The 20541-nt window shown below is 37.7% G+C and overlaps 1 protein-coding gene across 2 annotated transcripts in view; it reads right to left on the bottom strand.

The window, feature by feature from the left end:
* gli2a (GLI family zinc finger 2a) overlaps positions 1–20541 on the bottom strand; it is a 99496-nt gene that overhangs the window by 41412 nt on the left and 37543 nt on the right. For both annotated transcript variants that reach the window (XM_039687364.2, XM_039687363.2), the window contains exon 3: positions 3525–3627. In XM_039687364.2, the coding sequence (XP_039543298.1) occupies positions 3525–3627 (103 nt within the window). The remainder of the gene's footprint in view (positions 1–3524; positions 3628–20541) is intronic.

Here is a 20541-nt window from a genome sequence, read left to right on the forward strand (position 1 = left end):
CTGTGGGCGAAAATGCCTTGTTGATGCTAGAGGTCAGAGGAGAATGGGCCGACTGATTCAAGCTGATAGAAGAGCAACTTTGACTGAAATAACCACTCGTTACAACCGAGGTATTCAGAAAAGCATTTGTGAAGCCACAACATGCACTACATTAAGGCGGATGGGCTACAACAGCAGAAGACCCCACCGGGTACCACTCATATTCACTACAAATAGAAAAAAGAGGCTACACTTTGCAAGAGCTCGCCAAAATTGGACAGTTGAAGACTGGAAAAATGTTCCCTGGTCTGTAGAGTCTCGATTTCTGTTGAGACATTCAGATGGTAGAGTCAGAATTTGGCGTAAACAGAATGAGAACATGGATCCATCATGTCTTGTTACCACTGTGCAGGCTGGTGGTGTGTGTTTGGGGTGTGGGGGATGATTTCTTGGCACACTTTAGGCCTCTTAGTGCCAATTGGGCATTGTTTAAATTCCATGGCCTACCTGAGCATTGACCATCTCCATCCCTTTATGGCCATCATGTACCGATCCTCTGAAGGCTACGTCCAGCAGGATAATGAACCATGTCAAAAAGCTTGAATCATTTTAAATTGTTTTCTTGAACATGACAATGAGTTCACTGTACTAAAATGGCCCCCACAGTCACCAGATCTCAACCCAATAGAGCATCTTTGGGATGTGATGGAACGGGAGCTTCGTGCCCTGGATGTGCATCCCACAAATCTCCATCAACTGCAAGATGCTATCCTATCAATATGGGCCAACATTTCTAAAGAATGCTTTCAGCACCTTGTTGAATCAATGCCACATAGAATTAAGGCATTTGTATATAGACATATATATTGTTCCTGTGAACTTCATAAATGCTCATATGTTGACAATATGCTATTTCATTCCGCAGGCTCTGTGGAAATAATCAGAGCCTGCGGTATTCCCTGCTGACTCCAGAGAGAATATCAGTATGCCATATCTCTGGTCAGGTGCTCTGATTTAGATGAATCACATCTTATCCCAGAGAGACTGCAGTTAACTGCCACTGTGGCAGCCGTGGGAACTTTCCAAACTCAATGCATGCTCTCCAGTCACTCTTTCTCTGCAGTATTACTGTATGTCCAAAACTTCCAAACACGAATTATCTACCATCACATTTACCAAAAGATAGGTACAAAGTTTCCCTTCAATATATAAAAAGACGTACTAGTTTAGACAACCTGTTTTTAATACATTTATTGGTTTGAAAAAAAATTTGGGTGGTGCTTGATATACCACTGTAATCTGAAACTGTTTTCCCATGCCTTTTTCTCATTCACTCTGCAGTCATTGAGGTTTGAGGGAAGGAAAGCTAGATTCTGGATGCTAATTGCTTTGTTTACATGTTGAAATACTCCACAAACATTTAGACATTCATTGTCAACTATTCTGATTCATGCGTGTGTGGAGAGATTTGATTGCTTTGGAAGATTTTTTTGGCAATCACATATCTGCAGCATATCTAAATAGATACAAAACACCATTTTAAACCGCGGGCCACAAGCCAAAATATCACAATTGCCAGTATTATTTGACAATATTAATTGTTAATATTGTTGAGTAACTGTAAACCGCTGCAACACTGTAATGGAAGCTCGGAATGAATCAGTGTTTGCCTGAATCATAAATCAATTAATCAGAATGAATTAAATTCATCAGTATGTTTGAACAAATTAGTTCACTCACTCCTATTACCTCTTGGTGTGACATACAGAAAGACACATTGAAAAATCCCTACCACCAATGCACAGATCTCTTGTATTTATTTACAAATGTTTGTCTAAGGGTGTGTTCACACTTGGCATGTTTGGTTAGATTAAAACAAACCCTGGTGCTCTGTTAGTGTGGTTCATTTGAATGAGTGAGTCGCGATGTTGCCCATTACAGTTCGGTACAGGAAGTACAGAAAGATCTTTGTTTGTGTGTGACGGAGGGAATCCTGACGGGTTTTTTTTTTTTTTGTGACTACTTTACACATTTTCTAAGCTCTTCACAAGTTCTTATTAGGGCATGTATGTAGGCTATGCACATAAAACTAGTGCATTTATAAATGCAAAAGATGTTCGGTAAGTTCTGAAGTGAAGTCTACGTAATAAAAGCTGTCCAATCAGGTTATGAACATATCCCTTTGCCTTTAGGTTCAGTGCTAAAATGCCATCGTGGATGCTAAGAGGACCAGGACTAAAATGTTTTTTTTTTTTGTGGTCCGGACCAAACGAACCAAGTGAACCGAACTATAAGTGTGAACACACTCTAAATGTTCCTCTAACAACTACTCTTACATATGGCGAAGATGTAAATATTAAGGGTGAGCATCAAACCTATGTATCATGAATCATTCTATAGGATCCGATCACTAAATCAGACCACTACTACTCCAAAAGATAACATTGTGCTTAATTTGCTGAGGAATACATGTAATTAGGTGAATTGGGCACAGGCAGTGAAAAGGACAGCTAAATCAAGGTCTTGATGAATTAGGGGGCCTCTGTCAAGGCCAAGTCACATTAATCAAAGAAGCCAGAGCACAGAAAGAGAGAGGCCAGGAATTCTCTTTCTCCAGCATTTTATCCTGTGATAAATTGTTCTAGTGTCGCTGGACTTACAGTATGTACCGCTATCAAATCTGGGATTTTCAATGCAAATGCACAGATTGTGTCTCAGTCTTCATTTATGAGAAAATGCTCCTATTTTGTAATTCATTATTTTTTATTTTAACATAACTTGAGTGAATGCTTAACCTGATAAATAAATTTCTTATAATTTGTTTTGTCTCATTTGCTTTTAATATATTTAAACTAGGGCTGTCAAATGATTAATCGCGATTAATCGCATCCAAAATAGAAGTTTGTATTTACATAATATATGTGGGTGCACCGTGTATAATTTTATTATTATATATATATAAATACACACATGCTTGTAAATATTTAAGAAATATTTTCATGTATATACTGCATACAGATTTATATATAATTTATATATATATATATATATATATATAAATTACATATATAAAAATTATATATATAAATTATATATATATATATATATATATATATATATATAATATTTTTTCGTTTGACAGCCCTAATTTAAACCCAAGACTTTCTTATTATTCCCAGGTTTAAACGTCAAAACCTTTCAAAATGGTTTCAGTAAATGCCAGACTCACAGATGCTGTCCAAAACAAAGAAATATTACGAGGATGAGAGATGTTAATATTCTGTCTGTGACTTGAAACATTGGCATTTGTTTCTCACTACATTTGTTCTCCATGTGTTGCACATCTCCGACTAGAGCTGAACAATCTTTCACGCAGAAGACAAACTGCTGTACTGGGTGTGACCTGACCACAGCATGTCTTGAATCTGTGTGCTTTATATGGAAGACGACTCAACAGGTTATTTTTTTCCTTTGAGACTTGATTAATGATGATTCCATCAGTGCAGACGGAGGAAAATGAATGTCGAAGTGCAAAGCAAACTTACCCATGCATGGAGTGCAGAGGGTGTGGCTCGTAATGGTACCTCCCCTCATGGTGTCGCATGTCGATCGGAATCGGCGTGTGGAAAGTTGAGAATAAATGAGGAGCTATGGAGTCAAGGACAGAAGAGAAAAAAGACATAAGACAGAGGCCAAAATACAAGATGGATGTTTTGTGCGGTTTTGTGACCGATGCTCCTAAAATATATACAGTATATTATAATACACACACACACACACACACACATATATATATATATATATATATATATATATATATATATATAATTAAAATTCAATCCAGTGTGTTATTTCGATAGTATTATAGTTTTTATTAACAGCTTAAATTATTATTTTATTTATTTTAGTTTAAGTTTTAGTAATTTTGCTGTGTTTTTAACATTATTTTTAACATCTATATGGGTTTCCTTTATTTTTGATTTCAGTTCTAGTTATTTTAGTATATCTAGTTAAACTAAAATCAGATTTTGGAAACTAAAAATTAAAAATTAAATTAAATTTTTTTATAAATTTAATAAAAATGTATTTATTTTTATAATATAATACAATACCCCTGATTCAAACCACATTAAAAACACAAACACATAGAAACGAAGAAAAGGAGAAAAAGTGTTTGTTCACGAAGTGCTATGTTTGATTTTAAAACTGAGCTTGCAAACTAACAGACAATTCGTCAATATTAGTGGCCTTGCATGTGAGATGAGTGAATTACAGTGTCTTGTGATGAGTTTTTATTTGTCTGGGCTAGAAAAAAAGAGGACTGAAACATGCTCTTCCTGTCATAAAAAGGTTGATTGCCTTTAAGGGGGTCTTGTTAAAAACCAACATGCTTTCATTAATGACTGGAACTTACTTGAGGTGGTGGTTATAGATCTTTGAGTAAGCACTAAATGGAGTATACTGTCTGCGTCTTAATGTGTGTTTGTCATTACATTTTGGTCCTAATGAGCTCCTGAAGCTATTTTTGGGTCGACTCATCTCATCTCCTGTGCGTGTCTGTCTGTGCTCATTCCTCGTGTGTATTAAAATTCTTGGGCAAAACATGCACCGGTGAGTCAGACTTGACCTGAGAACGGAGAACATGGGGGTAAAGTCTTCAGATCATAATCTTCTCCTGTGAGAAGATCAGGGTAGATCAAGGTGGGGAAGGGCCACAGGAGCCTCTCAGGGGCCCATCAGGAGGAGACCTATAGGACTCAGCATTCCAGAGCTGCCAATTTCACTTCAATCACCATGGTGACTCAAGCATGCATTATCCTGATTCAAGACTATAAAGAATGTGTCCTAAAAAGTTTTCTGCACAATTTTTAGTGCAAAAACATGCACTTCATTCACCTGCAAGTAGCAGGTAACCTGCTTTCTATCCAAGTTATTCTTATCATTTGGTTTGAGCAGATTTGTACATTTTGTGTATTTAATGGACCTTCTATCACCCTACAATCCATCGCATGCTCTTTAAGATCACTAAATTTAAGGCTTCTGGTCATTCCTAGGATATCTAAGTCCACTAAAGGAGGGAGGGCGTTCTCACCTAAACTATAGCCTTACTGATATTGTTCGAGGCTCACGCTCGCTTTTCCAGTTTAAAACTAGTTTAAAGACGCATCTCTTTAGCCAATCATTCACATAATGCTTACCTTTTATACCACTGTTGAATCAGATCGAATACATTAATACTATGAACAGCAGCTATGCTAATTATTTCCTATCTACTTTTCTGCTGTTATCTCGGCTAGTACCGAGGTAAATAGCGTTCGTCAGCTCCAGTTTGTATCCAGCCTCTCACGGAGACTTCAGCCTGAACACCTGCGATGAGACGACTGGCGATATGTTATGTCCTAAATTAATATTTTTCTATGTACATTTCTGAAATGCACTTTCAGTAAAGCTGCTTTGAAACAATATGTATTGTGAAAAGCGCTATATAAATAAATTAGAAGTGAATTGAATAATCAAGTCATTTTTTGTTGGTTGTTCTATTTGTTTTTGCAAGCGTTTATCATTTCTTCATCCAAAAATAATGTCTGCTCAATTCAAAGATTTTGAGCTGTAATAGTCACATTTTTGAAACCAAAGCTTTACAAAAAAAAAAACAGCGTATGGTAATGTACTTTGTGAGCTTGCATTAGATTTAAATGTTGGTATTTCCAGTGGAATTTGTCCTGGAGAAATGATCAACTCTTCAACCCCTTCATCACTGTCAAAAGCGGAAAGTACAACTGACAGGTAGGCAGCCTACTTCACAACTGCAGGGAGGGATGGTGGTGTGATGGCTTAAATCCATCTCAAAAGCTCAAAATGACTGCATACTTTCAGGCTGTAGTGGAGCATTTTTCCTTGCCAATTAGGTGGACTCCCTTTCCTTGGTGAGTTGGATATAAAGAGGCATTTCTCAAATCCTAGAGGCCAACGTAATGAGGGCTTGCGTGTATGAGAATAAGCATGCATATACATAACATATTCATTGATGCTTTGGCCAAGTGTGCAGCATGTCAGCGCTTGAGTAAGCCGTTGGAAACTCATGGGATTCCTGTGTGTTTAAGAATGATGGGAACTGGTGCTGTAAAGCGTGGAGGATCATATATAAGCTAAAACGTTGCTTGGTGTTCATTACTACTAAGAGCAGTTTTTCATTTTTCTCTCTCACTGAGCTAATGCAATGCTTCACATTAAACATCATAAATTCCCTGCAAAAAAGACCAAACATCATATTATAGTCATTCTTTTGGATGGCAACCACTGCATGACCTAATCTTGGATGCACTAACTCTGAGCAGAGATAGAGCAAATACTTATGGAGACGGGTGCACAGAGAAGGGCTCGTTTCTTCATCATCATCCATTGTTTTTGGAGCAAAAAAAGGACCAAAGTCCACCGCTCGTGAAGATACACAGGTGTGATCTTATGGTTTGACCCACTTTCTTCCCTGATTGAAAAACATGATATGCTCCAACCAAAGGCAAGAGGCTTGAGCATAAAAAATTTCCATAAAACAGACTGTGGCCAGGTTCATGAAAATTAAAATAATAATAATAATAATAATAATAATACAGAACATTTGAGATTAAAAGTTTTTGGTGCGATTTTTTGAGATTAGTAAGAATATATTTTAAGAATGTTCTAAATCTTTTGATGGCTTCTTAAATTTATTTTTTAGAACATCTTAATTTTATTCTTATTTTTTGATTGAATATTCCATAGAAAACAGGAATAGTCAATTTTGATTTCATGATGACTTTAATAGGCTGTATTTCAATTATTTTAATATATACATTTTCTGTTGTGCACATTCTAGGATTAAAAATATTACATTTAAATTCCCCAAAAAACTTATGAAATGTATGATTTTCTTTTAATTTGTTTTGCAGCAATCCAATCCAATTATAATCTTAATATCTAAAATAAACTGAAAAAAAATTAAACTTTTAAGTAAAATTGTCAAACGATTAATCGCATCCAAAATAAAGGTTTGTGTTTACATAATATATGTGGGTGCACTGTGTATAATTATAATATATATATATATATATATATATATATAAATAAATAAATACACACACATGCTTGTATATATTTAAGAAATATTTTCATGTTTATACTGTATATAGATTTATATATAATTTATATTATATATAAATATAAATATTTTATATATAAATAATATTTTTTCTTAAATATACATGCATGTGTGTGTATTTATATATAGACTATACAAAATAATTATACACAGTGCACCCACATATATTATGTAAACACAAACTTTTATTTTGGATGCGATTAATCACGATTAATCGTTTGACAGCCCTAATATATAATGATTTTTTTTTATTCATACTCTAATTTTTTTAACGGTTTAGGTTACAAAAAGTAGCATTGTTTCAGTCCCCAATTATAATTTTTTAAAATGTACAAAACATCCTCTCAGGACCTGGTGAGAACAGGTATCCACCTTCTGTAGCAGGATTAGCTTTTTTTTTTTATATATCCTTTTTAAGACAATAGCAGGTGGTAGACATTATCAACGGGTACCAAAAGTAGAAGAAAAACATTCACTTTTCATGTCCGAACGGAGCCGAGAGACAGGCGGCTTTGTACTGAGAGTAGCTCATCTTTAGAGGAAGCACTCAAGAACAATAATAATATCCTGAGAGGCCAGGCAGCAGCGGTGTAATTAAAAAGGCTTTTCTGTCTCGCTCCAGGAACGAGGAGGGAGTCGATTCAGACAGGAAATTCCAGCAGAATGGCCTGGCAAGGGGCCTAACTACACAGCACCATGCAAACCGCTCCACACCAGATCCCTAAGCTGCCTTGAACCCTGGGAAGCCGCAGGCCGAGTGCTAACCACCAGTGGAGTCAGCCGATCATGGTAGCATGCAATTTGTTCCCATTTTTGAACAACCTAGTGAACAACAACTAGTTTTTTGACTTAATGTCACGCATCATCGATGTACGCAACATTTAAATGCCCAGGGGGAAAAAGAAGGCTTGTCTTCTCCATCCATCCTGCACCTGGGAAATGTCACACTCTATAACATCTCTATTTAGCCTGTGTTGATGGTTTTTTCCCAAGGCGTTAGTTGTGGCGGCAGAAGGATTAGGGGTTTAGGGAAGAGCACAAAAACTGCTTCCAGCACTGAAAGGAAGTATTAAGTGAACGACTCTTCTTTTAACACCCCAGGGGCTTTGTAAAACGATACATTTCTTATTAATAGAGGATTTCTGGCAAAGGCCAAGTAGATTAAGTTATGGCATCCAAACCACAACCATAACCAATAAACCTCTTGTTAACTGTAGATCCTTTAAAATCAAATTTGACAAATCTTCTTTTTGTATGTAATACTGTAGTGTTTATTATAAATGATTTATCTGTGCACTTCATTATTTGTTTTAAAATTCATGTACACTTAAAATCTTTAATCAAATACATTACCCTTTCCTCCCCCATCAAAACGACCTCTCTTCTAATTCGGTCACGTGCAATGGCGAAAGGGTGCAGCCAGATCCAATGAGAATCGCATTCAAATCTGCCTCCATTTCGTTAAGCTCCAAGTTAGTTTTCATATGGTTGTGATAAAATATATGATTGAGTGTCATCAGCATAACAGTGGAAACTAATTCCATGTTATCTTATAATATTACCAAGTGGCAGCATATATATTGAGAATACCGATAATACCTAATACCGATCCTTGTGGCACTCCATAGTCTACTGACGCCCAACCTCCAGCGATCCAATCAATTCCCGAAGGACGAAATCAAGCCCTGCCCTACATTCTTTTCTAATTTCAGAAGCCATTTCACTCGGATATACATCACAACAAGGAAAAAATGACAATCTCAACTTCCGTTTCACACTGACTTTAAGTTGTATCAAATTAGAATATTGTAAAAGTTGCTTGTTTTGCCTCTTACATTTGTCCAAAAAAAAATAATAAAATATAATATTGGTCATTGCCAGAGTGTTTCTATGCTAAGGCCCAAAGTATACTTCAGGGTCCGCGCACTGTAATTTTCATCATCAGGAGGGTCCGCAGACGGTGCGCTTACGAGTGCATGTGCGAGTGACTTGAGCTCTTGAAAACATAGTCTACTCATGTCTTCCTGCGCTCACAGCCAAAGGAGTATTTGAAAGGGTTGCGTGCTCAACTGTGCAAGAGACGGAACAGAATGCAGAAAATGAAGTACAGCTGGGTCTTTAGGTGTTCTGAGTAGTTTTAGTGCATTGCTTTGTTGTTGCTCACCAGCCTAAACAAAACCTTTGAAGCATTTCATACAATTTTAAATGTATACTACTGTTCAAAAGTGAGCTTTTTTAATGTTTATGAAATTTAGCTCATTTATTTGATAAAATTTAAGTAAAAATAGTAATTGTGAAATATTATTAGAATATAAATGAGCTGATTTAATAGATTTAAAAATTCAATTTATTGCTGTGAGTGCAAAGCTAGCCATAGTTTTAGTGTCACAGGATCCTTCAGCTGATTTGCTGCTCAAAAATAATATTTATCATCAATGTTGAAAAAAGTTGCTTTGCTTAATTTTTGTAAAGAAAAAAAAAACAAAAACAAAAAAAAAAAATTCTAGGATTTTTTGATGAAAACAAAGTAAAACATTGTTTTTATTTGAAATTAATTTGAAACCATACCAAAAGAATCTTACCCAAACTTTTTAATTGGTAGTGACACCAGTTAGTGACTGGTCAGAGTGTCACACGAACCTTCAGCTGATTTGCTGCTCAAAAAATAATATTTATCATCAATGTTGAAAAAAGTTGCTTTGCTTAATTTTTGTAAAAAATAATAATAATAATAAAAAAAAATTCTAGGATTTTTTGATGAAAACAAAGTAAAACATTTTTTTTTTTAATTTGAAATTAATTTGAAATCATACAAAATAATCTTACCCAAACTTTTTAATTGGTAGTGACATCAGTTAATGACTGGTCATGCGTTATATAATGCTTGTCGACTTGGTCATTAAAAAAAAAAAACGTTTGATATCATTTTAATGTTTGAAGTTTTTTTTTTTTTTTTTTTTTTTTTTTTAGCAGGTCCTAGGTTTACAAAACCCTGTCATAAATACAGTAGCTCCAGATCCTCGGCAGGCCGTATGTGCCTTTCCTGTTAATGTTTACAATCGCTGGCTTCTCTCCGGCAGTCTAAGGCCATGTCAAACAACTGGCAAAATCCATCCAATCACTCACAAAATTTCCAGCATGCTGCTGGCCCTTATAAGCCCTGAGAGCCGAATGTGATTTATTAAGCCTCTGTGAGGCGCTAGACTAGTTACCTTAATTGTCCCGATACTTCCACAGCGTCTCAGACTTTAGACAAAAGCTATCAGTGGGGTCACCAGCAAATAACCCCAATGTAACACAGCACAAGGTATAGAGCTGGCACTATGTGAGTGTGTGTTTTGCTACACATTAACATGTTTTTGGTGTAACAGTGCCACTTAGATGATGATACAAGTCTCAGCAAGATTATTTCCACGTAAAATCACTGATTTATCAGAGTCGCTAATCTTGTCATCAAAATTACTGATGAAACAATTATTGCTTTGTAAATAAATACCCACCAAGGCTGCATTTATTGGATCAACAGTATTTTTGAGAAATATAATTACAATGTTTATTATTACATTTAAATATTACTACAATTATCAACAGCAATTACAGTGTTCAGTGTCAAATGATCCTTCAGAAAAGCTGATGTTAAATAAATCTTTATAACATTATAACTGTTTTACTGATGTGACTTTTAATCAATTTAATGCATCCTTGCATAACATGTACTATTTTTAGTAGACACACACTTACTTTTTGAAATGAATTCATATGAAATTACAAACTATTAACTATACTTAAAGGATATTTGAATCAATAAAATGAACACGTGTTTTGTCAAGATTAAGTGCATACTTTTGCACTAAGATGTCTATGATCTGCAGGGCTGTAGATGTTATGAGGTTGCAGAATGTCAAAGCCCTCAAAACCAAAGTTAGTCATTTAAAATGGGTGGATTAAAACAATCATACTGAAGATCTGACATCCATATAGCATGCCTCAAAATCTCATTGGATGACTGGTTGCGGGGTCACAGCACTGATATTTGTGGTCTTGAAAATGGCACTTAGACATCCTCTTAAGAGCTACTTTGTGCCTTTGGTGCTTGCTTGAATCAGTGATTTACTGCTCCTTAGAGTACACACTATCGTTCCTTACCCATGAAAACCCAGAAAACAGCAGCTTAGAGTGATTGAGGGTTTCCAATACAGGCTCATGGTTATGCACTCCCTTAAGCTCTACAAATCTAAAAACGGAAAAGGGAGTTCATTTTCTTCATCTTCTCTAGGGAACGCTGGTCTCTATGGTGTTCCACAAGGCCCTTTGGCCTCTGCACTGCGGCTGATACCCAATACAAAGGATGTCCATTAACACAATGGATGCGCTAACAGTGGTCATTGCTGCTTCAGCACTACTGGTCCACCAAAAGATCTTTTACAACAGGAACTATGGCCGTGAAGGAAGTATTCTCACATCAAGACAAAGCAAGAGCTCAAGAGCCACAGTGATTCATTTGAGGGAATCCCTGCTTGGGTTCACATGGGGGTGAAACCTTGTTATCTGAGTGGACTAGAAAAAGTCAACTCAAAATTGTGATGAAATCTTTGTGAGAAAATTGTGAGATGATTCCAGTGTTGCATAAAGCAGTGGTTTCCAAAAGTTTTCAGGCAAAGGCCCACTGAGAGACCTAAAGTACCAAAAACTTTACTATCAGGAAAAAACTTTGTTTTTTCATACACTTGTCAAATGGTGAGATTTTGGGCTAATTGACCCTTCGCTAAGCCCCGCCCTCCCTAGTTACTGTTGCTACGCTTGTGAAGCTTTCGCGGCTGGCACATCTATTATAGTGTGAATGCACCAGTGTCAGACATTTCCCAATGAGATAATTAGTAATTTTTGGCGAACATGTGAAATATCTGAGAGAGCAAGACAAAAGGGACTGCAGTATTCCATTTGAGGGATATATTCACGACGATATGCAACCGATTAGAGAATAATTTCTTAAAAATTGAAGCTAAAGCCTATAGTCCCAGCGCAAGCAGCAGCTGACCATTCAAATGGGAAACACAAATTGAGGAACAGCTATACTCGTGCAGAGCAGGGTATGTGAAAATACTCCTAATAATTATAATTCAAACAGCTTATCCATAAATCTTTTGAAATAACACTGGGAGAGCCAAGATTGGATTGGCTTAAAGTTACTTAGTCAGGGGTAGTAGGCCGTCGATTAACAAAATGCTGAAAAATATATTTTAAAGTATGTCAGTGAGCCTCCGTCTTTAATCGTCTTATTTTACGTTCAAATATCTGCATTATGAGCAAAAAACCGTCAACATTTCTAAGCAATATGTGTTTTTGATAATCATGTCGACATTTAGTTGTGAATGGGTCTCGCACAATGCTTATTCACGCCCATCATTTCTCCCCTTGGCTTTTAGATTTTCTGGAAGGAAAACAATTCCACTCCCCCGTCCAAACTTTTAGGATACCGGGTCTCAGATTTGCACAATCCATACGCACAAGGCTTCAGCATGTTTCCCTCGCTCGAAAGCTTGCCAGACCTCCTGCGCCTAGTTACGGTTGCTAAGACACGATTGGCCAGTGGCGGTTTTTGGGCGTGAATTAGCGAAGGGTCAATTTTCTTCTTTAAGACTAGTGTAATGAAAACACCCCCAAATCCACATTTAAGTGTTTATTTTATCATACTTTTTCTATTTGGTAGTAGATTACAATAATAGAGATTTTTAAACAAGAAATCACCAATAATCTCTAATATATAAACAAAAATGCCTGTATGAGTTTCTTTATTCAGTGAAACAGTGTTCAGACCCTACTGACTTAAAACAGTTGTTTAAAATATCATATTTTGTGTTATGCAGAAGGGTTTGGAACAACATGAGGGCGAGTTAATCATTATTGGGCGAACAATGCTTTAAAACAAGACTTTCAAACTCATAGAGAGGTTTCCAGGTGCGATAAGATACAGTTAAACTAATAGTCCATTTACATAAAACAGGATCCTGACTTTCTAGCCAAACGTTGGCTCTGATTGCAAAATGCTCTGGGGTATTATGTGAAAGAATTTGTTGTAAACCCTTTAAACTGAAAACATCTGTGAAGGCACACTGTTATTGGTCTTGTGGATGCCTCAGTTGGGGGTCAGACAGGCTGGTTGCGGTACCTCTTCTTTGCCCTCTCTAGGGGGCCCTCCATTTTCTGTTTGTATTCCTACTTCAGATGCCTCTGGCCACAAACACTAAGCAATTCTGTGCTTTTCATAAACCAAAGAAGCTTTGGTTCATTCTCCGTTTCGGCCTCTTTGTTATTCTTCTCCTGCCAGGCAGTGGTCTTCCTGGCAGGTTGGAATGAAATAAGTAATCGCAGCGAAGCACTCATTCCTGTTACTCAGCATTTAACATCCTTTTTGTGCAATTCCAGGTCACAAATGCTTTGCCTCAATGCCACAGACAATAAGACCCCTCATTAAAATTCTTTTCCATTGTGAATGCATCACTTCCCGTGGATGAAACTTCCCCTCTTGCTGCCATATCCCCGTGGCTCATGCCTTTCATTGCCGTCCATTACTTTTTACTCAGCCGTTTGGACCCTACATGCTTCAAAGAGTCCTGTCATTACCACCAGTGCCGAAATTGGCAGCGTTCTTTACTTGAACCAGAAGCGTCTTGGCTCGCGATAGCCATCTCATGCCATCATGCTGAGAAAGTGAGATGATTTACAGACGGCTGCAATTTTTTTACAGCATTTACGACCGGGAGAGGCACTGCCAGCATCAGCGCCATTGGACACATAGATAATGAACTGCAAGGACACGTTTCCCGTCAGCCCTCCTCTTTTCTGCGGATGAGAGGATTAGGACTCTTAATTAGTGCCTCCAAAGGGAGAGCTCAATTTACGGGATAGCAACAGAGTGCTGCGGGGGCGGGGGATAAGGGTGCAGGAAAAAAAATGTCTAACAGGCCGGAATGGGGGCCTCCCATTAGAGAAGGGAAAGGGGGATGGGAGGATGAGAGCTTCTTTCTCCCAGACAAAAGGGGTGCATTCCACCTGTACTATGATTCACAAAGTTTTAGAAGGAGGGTGCACAAGTGTATCAAATTCTGGATGACCCATTACCATAGCAGGTCATGGAGGTAATGAGCATAAATACATTTCTGTAGAAAAAAAAAAAGTAAAAATATTTTTTTTTTTCAACTTAAAGGAGTAGTTCACTTTTAAAAACAACCTTTGCTGATAATTTACTCACCCCCATGTCATCCAAGATATCCATGTCATTCTTTCTTCAGTCGAAAAGAAATTAAGGTTTTTGATGAAAACATTCCAGGATTTTTTTTCCATATAATGGACTTCAATGGGAACCAAACGGTTCAAGGTCCAAAAGACAGTTTTCGTGCAAACTGCAAACTGTTCAAAGGGCTTTAAACGATTCCAGACAATGAATAAGGGTCTCATCCTTCTTAAAATCAACAAATCTTTTCAAAACTTTTCAAAAAGTCTTGATAAATGAGTCCGAACAGGAGATTCACGAACGCACATCACAGAACAGAGCAAGGCGACCATTTGAGTTTGTAAAACTTAAACTTTGTTATATATATATTTTAAATGAGCGATCATTTTGCTTGATAAGACCCTTATTCATCTTCTGGAATCGTTTAAAGCCCTTTGAACAGTTTGCACTGAAACTGTCCTTTTGACCTTGAACCGTTTGGTTCCCAGTGAAGTACATTATATGGAGAAAAATCCTGGAATGTTTTTTTATCAAAAATCTTAATTTCTTTTCGACTGAATAAAGAATGACATGGACATCTTGGATGGCATGGGGGTGAGTAAATTATCAGCAAAAGTTTTTTTTGTGAGTGAACTACTCCTTTAAAAAAAAATGTAAAATCAAAAAGATTATTTAACATGTAAGTCACATGTAACCATGTCAATGGGAATGAATTGGCAAAATCCAAATTATAGGGGGTGGTTTAAACCTTTTCCAATCCGATCGAGAGGACATGTAAACACTTTATCGGATTGAAAACCGAAACTAGAGACTTGTACAATGTAGAATGAAGCAGAAATGGTGTAATAGTGCATGACACAGAGAACAAGCTGGTCTTGTTGAATGACATGTCATAAATGACTGTCGTGTCATTCTAAAAGTTTCCTTCGACTCATCGTCTGTGAATTGGAGTAGGACAACTGTCCCACCAGTCCTTTTTTTGGACTCTTATCCACAGACACCTTGTTTTGGGCGCGAGAAGGGGTGTATTTTACTGGTTGATAAATAGAAGCAGCATAGCACAACGGTCCATGTGCTCATAGTCTCCTACTGTGGTCTGCTCTTTAAAACAAAGAAAAGAAGCAATGTAGGAGAATAGCCTGCTCAAACAAACAAACCCCTTCAAAAAATCAATTCTGATTTGAAGCTTGAGACATATAAACAAGCACATCAATCAGATCACTTTATTTAGCGTTCATGTAAACAATACTTTCGGATTCAATCAGAATGAATTCATTCCGATTGAAACAAGAGTAACCGAGTAACAATGTTGCTTGGGAAACATTCGACCTTTAGTTACACCGATATGGTTTTTAAGAACAAACAACATAATTTCTATTGGATGACTCATTCTACCATGGAATCATTAATAAATGACAAATGTCATACTGCCCAGCTCTACTTTACAAAAATGTTGGCTTTAGTAGTGGTAAAAACAAGGCTGACAGGTGAAGTAAAGAAAAGCAGACATGTTCCTTTCCGGTGAGGAGTAAGGTTTAAGGAACTTACAAGTTTCTTTCTGCCATGCTGCCTGGTGCCCATAAATCATTGTGGTAGTCCTGTGCTATCCAGTGAATTGTGGGAAACCTTTCAGTCAAGTCATGCTTTTCCCACCATTGTTTCCAATTTGGAAGCCCACCTGTTTACTACTTTTAGTGCTCTAAATGTTTACACAGGACCTTATCCTGTAAGCATATTTTTTCAGTTGGCTTCACCAACCCTGACCAAGATGTTTTGAATGCTGAACATGTAATTTAAGTGGTTGGTGTGAGCTTTACGTTAATATCCACGTACAGAATGAATATGATTCCAGTTGAAATTTTAATTAATGTTTAAACGTGTCAGCCTTAAATCCTTTTCGTTTTCAGTCAACGAATCTCCCTGTAAATAAACTAATTCTATGTTTTGGTGGTTGCTGAGGTGAACCCAGGTAAGGAGGCACTAGAGACCAGCTCTAATGTAAGGGTCTTCTGAATGTAGCACACAGAGCAATCTGCTATCCTGCCCCATACCTCTGAAACCACAGTTTGCAAAAGTGACTTTCTAACAGACTGCAACTGAAATGTTTACTTGGCGGCAATGAAAGCATAAAACTAAATAAACAAGAACCCATGAGCAACACGTGTATATTTTTTCCCCCTACCCACACTGGTAGGGAGGTCAGAGAGGGGAGGTGTGGGCAAATGTTAGTCTATGTCTCTCTTCATTCAAGTCTAAATGAAAAAACACAAACAAGACAAATTAATGGGAGTGCCTCGTCATTGCGAGCGACCAATAATATTTCCCTGGACAGACCCATGCTACATGTTGCTACTGTGTGGGGCACTGTTTTTTAAAGCATTTCCCCATAGGATAGGATAGGATAGGACAGGATAGGACAGACAGGATAGGACAGGATAGATTATAGGATAGGATTAGATAGGACAGGACAGGATAGGACAGACAGGATAGGACAGGATAGATTATAGGATAGGATTAGATAGGACAGGATAGGACAGGACAGGACAGGACAGGACAGGACAGGACAGGATAGGATAGGATAGGATAGGATAGGATAGGATAGGACAGGATAGGATATGATAGGATATGATAGGACAGGACAGGCAGGATAGGACAGGCAGGATAGGACAGGACAGGACAGGATAGGATAGGATAGGATTGGATAGGAGAGAAGAGGAGAGGACAGGACATGATGGATTATAGGATAGGATAGGATAGGACAGGATAGAATAGGGCAGGATAGGACAGGATAGAACACGATAGGATAGGACAGGGCAGGATATGATGGATTATAGGATAGGATAGGACAGGATAGGATGGATTATAGGATAGGACAGGACAGGACAGGATAAGATAGGATAGGACAGGATAGGACAGGATATGATGGATCATAGGATAGGATATTATAGGATAGGATAGGACAGGATAGGACATGATGGATTATAGGATAGGATAGGACATGATAGGACAGGACAGGATAGGATAGGACAGGACAAGACAAGACAGGATAGGACAGGATAGATTATAGGATAGGATTGGATAGGACAGGACAGGACATTACAGGACAGGACAGGATAGGATAGGATAGGACAGGACAGGACAGGACAGGATAGGACAGGACGGGACAGGACAGGATAGGATTGGATAGGATTGGATAGGATAGGACAGGATAGGACCGGACAAGATAGGACAGGACAAGATAGGATATGATGGATTATAGGATAGGATATGACAAAATAGGACAGGACAGGACAGGACATGATGGATTACAGGATAGGACAGAGCAGGATAGGACAGGACAGGATATGATGGATTATAAGATAGGATAGGACTAAGGCTGGGCGATATATCGAATATGTACGATGTATCGTTATATTTTTTGAAACGATATGGAATGAGGCAATACCGTTTATATCGATACAGTAGTTTGATATGAGCACATCTGAAAAATAGCGGAGGTTGCAGTGTGAGCTGCTGCAGTGAAAGTAGCTAGGCTACGTAGTACAATTTGTCCTAAACATGACACAAGCTTATATTAATTGCGTCAAAATCACTTTGATATAGTTAACAAGTTTAAGGCAGCTTGCCGCCCTGTCAAATGCTCTGACAGACACTGTTGCTGACTGACAGATATACTTGCGCTGTTTAATGCGTTTGAGATGTGCTTTCCTCAGTGCTCAACTTACATTTCACATATTCTCCATCTGTAAATGTTAGAAAGTAAAGCAAATATGTCCATTTCACAACAAATATGTCCATGTCAGAAGAGGACGAGCTTCTGCAAGTGAATCTCCGCTAAAATTCATGCTTCCTTGAACGAGCGCCGGCGCGCGCATGCGCGTGAATAGTACTACGTAGTACGCAATAATTCTGACTAAAATAAACATATTGCTAAAATATTTGTTGTTGGAGAAAATAAATGTGCCATATGTGGAATTTTAAACCTACAAGTATATATTTTTAATGAAAGTGAAAGTGATTATAATGGGGTAATCAAATGCAGGCTAATTAGTTAAAACAATCAAATTAGTTTGTGCTTTTGTTTTTGTTTTTATTTTCATTTTTAGTTGAGCTTTTAGTCAATATAAAAACAAAAGCTTTTTGCACATAATATATTGCATAGCCTATATTATATTTGTTTCCATATCCTTCAATATCAACATTGTTTGTAGGATATCATTGGGCCGAATGTGAATATATATATATATATATATATATATATATATATATATATATATATATATTTTAAATATAAAGATTTTCTTTATCTAAATAGAAAACGTAGAAAGTACCGAGATATATATCGTATATCGCCATTTGACCAAAAAATATCGAGATATGATTTTTTGGCCATATCGCCCAGCCCTAGATAGGACATGATAGGACAGGACAGGATAGGACAGGACATGATGGATTATAGGATACGACAGGACAGGATAGGATAGGATAGGACAGGATAGGACAGGACAGGACAGGACAGGACAGGATAGGATAGGATAGGATAGGATAGGATAGGATAGGATAGGATAGGACAGGACAGGTCAGCATAGGATAGGACAGGACAGGACAGGATAGGCCAGGATTGGCCAGGATAGGCCAGGATTGGCCAGGATAGGACAGGATAGGACAGGATATGATGGATCATAGGATAGGATAGGATCAGATAGGATAGGATAGGATAGGACAGGATCGGATATGATGGATTATAAGATAGGATAGGACAGGACATGATAGGACAGGACAGGACAGGATAGGACAGGACATGATGGATTATAGGATACGACAGGACAGGATAGGACAGGATAGGACAGGACAGGACAGGACAGGACAGGATAGGATAGGATAGGACAGGACAGGTCAGCATAGGATAGGACAGGACAGGACAGGATAGGCCAGGATTGGCCAGGATAGGCCAGGATTGGCCAGGATAGGACAGGATAGGACAGGATATGATGGATCATAGGATATGATAGGATAGGACAGGATAGGATAGGACAGGATAGGACATGATGGATTATAGGATAGGATAGGACATGATAGGACAGGACAGGATAGGACAGGACAGGACAGGATAGGATAGGACAGGATAGGATAGGATAGGATAGGATAGGATAGGACAGGACAGGACAGGATAGGATAGGATAGGACAGGACAGGATAGGATAGGACAGGACAGGATAGGATAGGACAGGACAGAAATAGGATAGACAAATAAAATTGAAAATAACATTAAACTTCATAAATAAAAACAAAATTTTCTGTCAGACAGCAACCAGGGCTACCCTCTACTATGAGCACAAAAATTGTGTAAAATTATCAATGTTTAATTAAATAATGGCTATAACATATATACATATAATATTTTGAAGGAAACTTGCTCTTCATTTTTGTGCACACATCTAAGCCATTTTTACTAGTGTCTTGTATCAAAGCTAAAAGTTCAAAACATCCTTGTCTTTAACATCAGGACAAAAGTCAACTGTGAGTCTACTACGTTTTGTTCACACACTCGTTTAACTCCTCTTAGAGCTCTTGTAAATATTGTCAGACGAGCAGAAGCTTGCCTCTGTCTGCCTCTCAGAGAGCTCTCTACACAGGGCAATATTTATCTTAGTGCGGGCCGCAGGGAGGGCTAAAACTGAAGAAAGGGGTCTAGGTAAACACTTCAGAGGGGTCTGAGACAGCCCTCCAACACTTTACTGAAAAGTGCCAGTGACTGACCTCACAGCTCAATGGCACGGTGCTAACTAGGACATAGACAAAGCGGGCAAACAGCCAATTGTTTGAAGATAGAGCCTGCAGTGCTAAATAGGGGACGGGAGGATGGGGGCAGGGGGAAATGCCAAAACTCTTCTGGAGCTGTAATTTACAGCATTAGTTTGCAGCATTAAGACAACGTGAGCTTCTAATGCAGTGGTTACAGTCTTAACATGTCCAGCCCACAAAACTACTAACCGCTCTCTGAAAAACATAATTCTGATTTGTCAGTTGTGGCGATATGTATTCAAACATGTACCAAAAATTATTTCACACTTATTTCATTATTGAGGTATCCATCTAATAGGAGGGATAATGGTTGCATTATGACAAATAACTAAATTTATTAATACATAATGCTAAAAAACAACAAAACCCAATGATATCATATTTAA

Source organism: Pimephales promelas, chromosome 7 (assembly GCF_988280905.1).
Source record: "Pimephales promelas chromosome 7, fPimPro1.hap1.1, whole genome shotgun sequence".
Taxonomy (NCBI): domain Eukaryota; kingdom Metazoa; phylum Chordata; class Actinopteri; order Cypriniformes; family Leuciscidae; genus Pimephales; species Pimephales promelas.